Genomic DNA, 3,293 nt, shown 5'->3' with positions numbered 1-3,293 from the left:
GTAAGCGTTTTGAGTCGACTGAATCGGAAGAAAGAATTCGCCAAAGAAACTAAAAGCCATATCTTCATGGGCTTACGAAAAGTGTATGGAAGATTGAGTTAAGCGTTGGCATATGTGTACCGCTTGAGAAGGAGCATATTTTCAAGATGATAAAATAAATTTGGAATAAAATTTAAATTTGTGTGTTTCATTTACAAAATCCGAGTACTTTTTGAGCAGGTATATAGATATTTATATATATATATTAATTACATGCCAATGTATATTTATCACTACTTTTGAATTGGTGTCGGATGTTGAAACTTACTAGTGCAATTAACGGACAGCTATAAACTTTTTTTAAATAAAAGACATATGAGCACATATGCAAGGTTATATGCCATAAAAGTTGTACACATATAGAATATTCAAGGTTCTTGCAATTGCGTTAGATCATCCGCACAGGTGTGGAAGAGAGCAAATAATGCTAAGTGTACAGGCAGTGAGATATTCCTTTAATAGTTTTAGCTGAAAAACACGAAATCGAATAATATTGGACTCACAAGAGAATTCTGGTTGTAATTTTAGCTGTCAAAAATTTTAAACTGACATCTGAAATCAAAAAGCAAAAACATCGATTTACACGATGTATTATTGTAACTGATTATAATTGATATATCATATGTATACACTTTTTAATTACTGTCACAAAATATTTATTTACGATATATAAACATACGATATATACATGTAATAAGTTTTTTTTTATTTTGTATGAAAATGTCATCCATTCCTCAAATTTATGCTGAACTACCCAAGTTAAAATCAACGTCGTTTTGTAATTTTAACGTGAATCGTATTTAAAATTACGATTCAATTCTATTTTCTATATTCTATTTTCAATTTCATGTTCTATGTCTATGTTCTTGGTTTGAACTTGTTTTGCTATCGAAATCAGGAATAATTTGAAATGAGTATAATCTAGATTCACGGGCGGTTTTGTTTGTAATTTTAGCTATTAACAATTTTCGTTTTACATTGATAGTAACAACTGACAGTTAAAATTACAAACATGACAGCTACAATTATTAACAAAGCTCTCGTGTGAATCCCTGCCACATGAAATTATTTTTATAACATCTGTTATTCTGGATTCTCAGAAAGGTATGCTCATTTAAGGTCCGTCATCAACTAAAAGACAAATAAATGATATGATTTCTTAGCCTAGTTAAAGCCTAGTGTGGGGTAGAGATAAGCCCCCCAGCCATTATAGAGTAAAAGTGCGTAATAGCACTAACTCAAGAAGAATCAAGAATATGTTATTTAAATATATATTTAAATAATATCACTTTACATATATAAAAATAATTTGACAATAAATGAAGAATTTAAAAATTTGATAATAAAAATAATTGCGTTTCAATATTTTGATCCTTTAATGTTGCTTTCAAAATTTTTGTCATTGCGTAAAAAATGAAATTTTACTGAAAGAAAATTGCTAGCAATGATGTCTTCTTCAAAAAAATTTCGAAAAAATAAATTTAAAAAAAATTATTTAAATCAAGACTTATGTGACAGTTGTAGGTTAGCAATTAACAATGCTCATACAATTTGGTGTCCCAATAATTACTTAAAAGATACGCACTTTGAAACCAGCTCCACTGATAAAGGACCAAATCCTTACATAAATTTTCTTAAAGATTATAAAAGAGAGCACAAAGATTTAACGACAAAGGAAACTATACGCCTTGGTGCTCATAAATGGAACAACTTACATGCTGACGATAAACTGATTTATATGCAAGACGTAAAACTTATACTAAGTTAATGTTTTTTTTTGATATTGAAACAATTTTTTTACTTTATTAAAATATAGGCATTCTATGGTAGCCTCAAAAAAAAATATAATATGCAACTCAATAATTTGATTAAAATGACAGAATCAGATACTGAATTTTATGGGATTAACACGAAAAGCAGAATATTTCCAGGTAGAGGACGAAGCTCCACGTGTATATGTCAACATAAGTCTACTTCAAAACGTAGTTCTTTCATAAAACGTAATCTTGCTACAAAATGTAGTCGTCCTTTAAAACGTAATTCTGTTGCAAAACGGAAATCTCCAGCTCGCCGTAAGTAAGCAAAGTAAACACGATAAATGCCAATGAAAGGTAAATAATATATTTGAATTCTCTTTCGATTATTTTGAAATGAAATTAATATGCATTAAATTAAATAAAATTTACAATAAAGATATGCAAACTTTATAAACATTGCAAGTTTTGATATTGGAATCTAATTTGAACGTTAAAATTCGGTAGCTAAAAAATTTGCAATCCAAATATGTTATCTGGGGGTTAAAAGAATAAAGGCCCCTACTACCCACTTTCATATACTAATCTATGTTTTTAACATAAACCACTACTCCTCCAGGTGTCGCCGTAAAAGTGATTTCAATGGGGACGTTTTACGTTGAAAAGTTAAGCCTCCAAATGTACTGAACTATATAAGATCTTATAATATTTAGTACATTTACAACATGTTTAAATGACTAAAGCTATATAATTGGTTAGTGTCAAGTGCATTTAAACGAAACTTATAACTTTAAATAGAACCAAAAAGAAAACCGCATTAAATAGTCATCATGAATCTCAAATACGCATAACCAAAAATATTTATCTCTTAAATCACTTAAAATATAATCACTTCCATCTCTACCGTATCTCAACCAATCTTTTCATTTGGTATATGTAGGACTGCATTTTGTAAAGATTAGATATTGTTTTATTGCGTCGTGCACAGCTACAGAATTCATACTGGAATCATATCGGTCGTAATAGGACATTCAAAAAAGCCAGGTAGAGCCTGATAGATTTACAGTTAAGTTGTGCTTGTAAACCTGAATTTATCTGTCAATAGGCACAATCATTGATACCTCTTTAGTCCAGAAAATAAAAGTACTTCCAACGGAGACTAATCAAATTATAGTTGGTAATATTATAATATTTATTTTAAATTTAGTTGAAAAATAGAAATTTTAAGTATAAAATAAGATCCGTCAGAAATGTAAAAAAAAACCCTGTTAAAAATGATGTAAAAGAAGTAATAAACTAAGCCCATGATCAACAGGTCTGTTCCACGAACTACTCGTAGTAAAATTCAAGTAAAACAGAAGTATAGTACAAACTGAGAGCTTAACACAAATAAAGTGTCAAATTACGTTCTTTACACAGATATTCATGGAAAAGTCTGGTGAATATAGCAGTGTCGCGCAAATAAACAATACAAAAATTTAAGTTCGAACCAAATTAGCT

General features: G+C 29.3%; 1 protein-coding gene across 1 annotated transcript; it reads left to right on the top strand.

The window, feature by feature from the left end:
- Positions 1-1,364: 1,364 nt before the first annotated feature.
- On the top strand, positions 1,365-2,111 carry LOC119672860 (the record flags this gene model as incomplete). Its single annotated transcript, XM_038084009.1, is given in 2 exon segments — positions 1,365-1,786; positions 1,856-2,111. Coding segments are annotated over 2 exon segments (559 nt in total), but the record flags the coding sequence as incomplete, so codon positions are not given.
- Positions 2,112-3,293: the final 1,182 nt, after the last annotated feature.

The sequence above is a fragment of the Teleopsis dalmanni genome, chromosome 1 (assembly GCF_002237135.1).
Source record: "Teleopsis dalmanni isolate 2A chromosome 1, ASM223713v2, whole genome shotgun sequence".
In the NCBI taxonomy this organism is placed as follows: Eukaryota; Metazoa; Arthropoda; class Insecta; order Diptera; family Diopsidae; genus Teleopsis; species Teleopsis dalmanni.
This window is presented reverse-complemented; position numbering and strand designations above follow the sequence as displayed.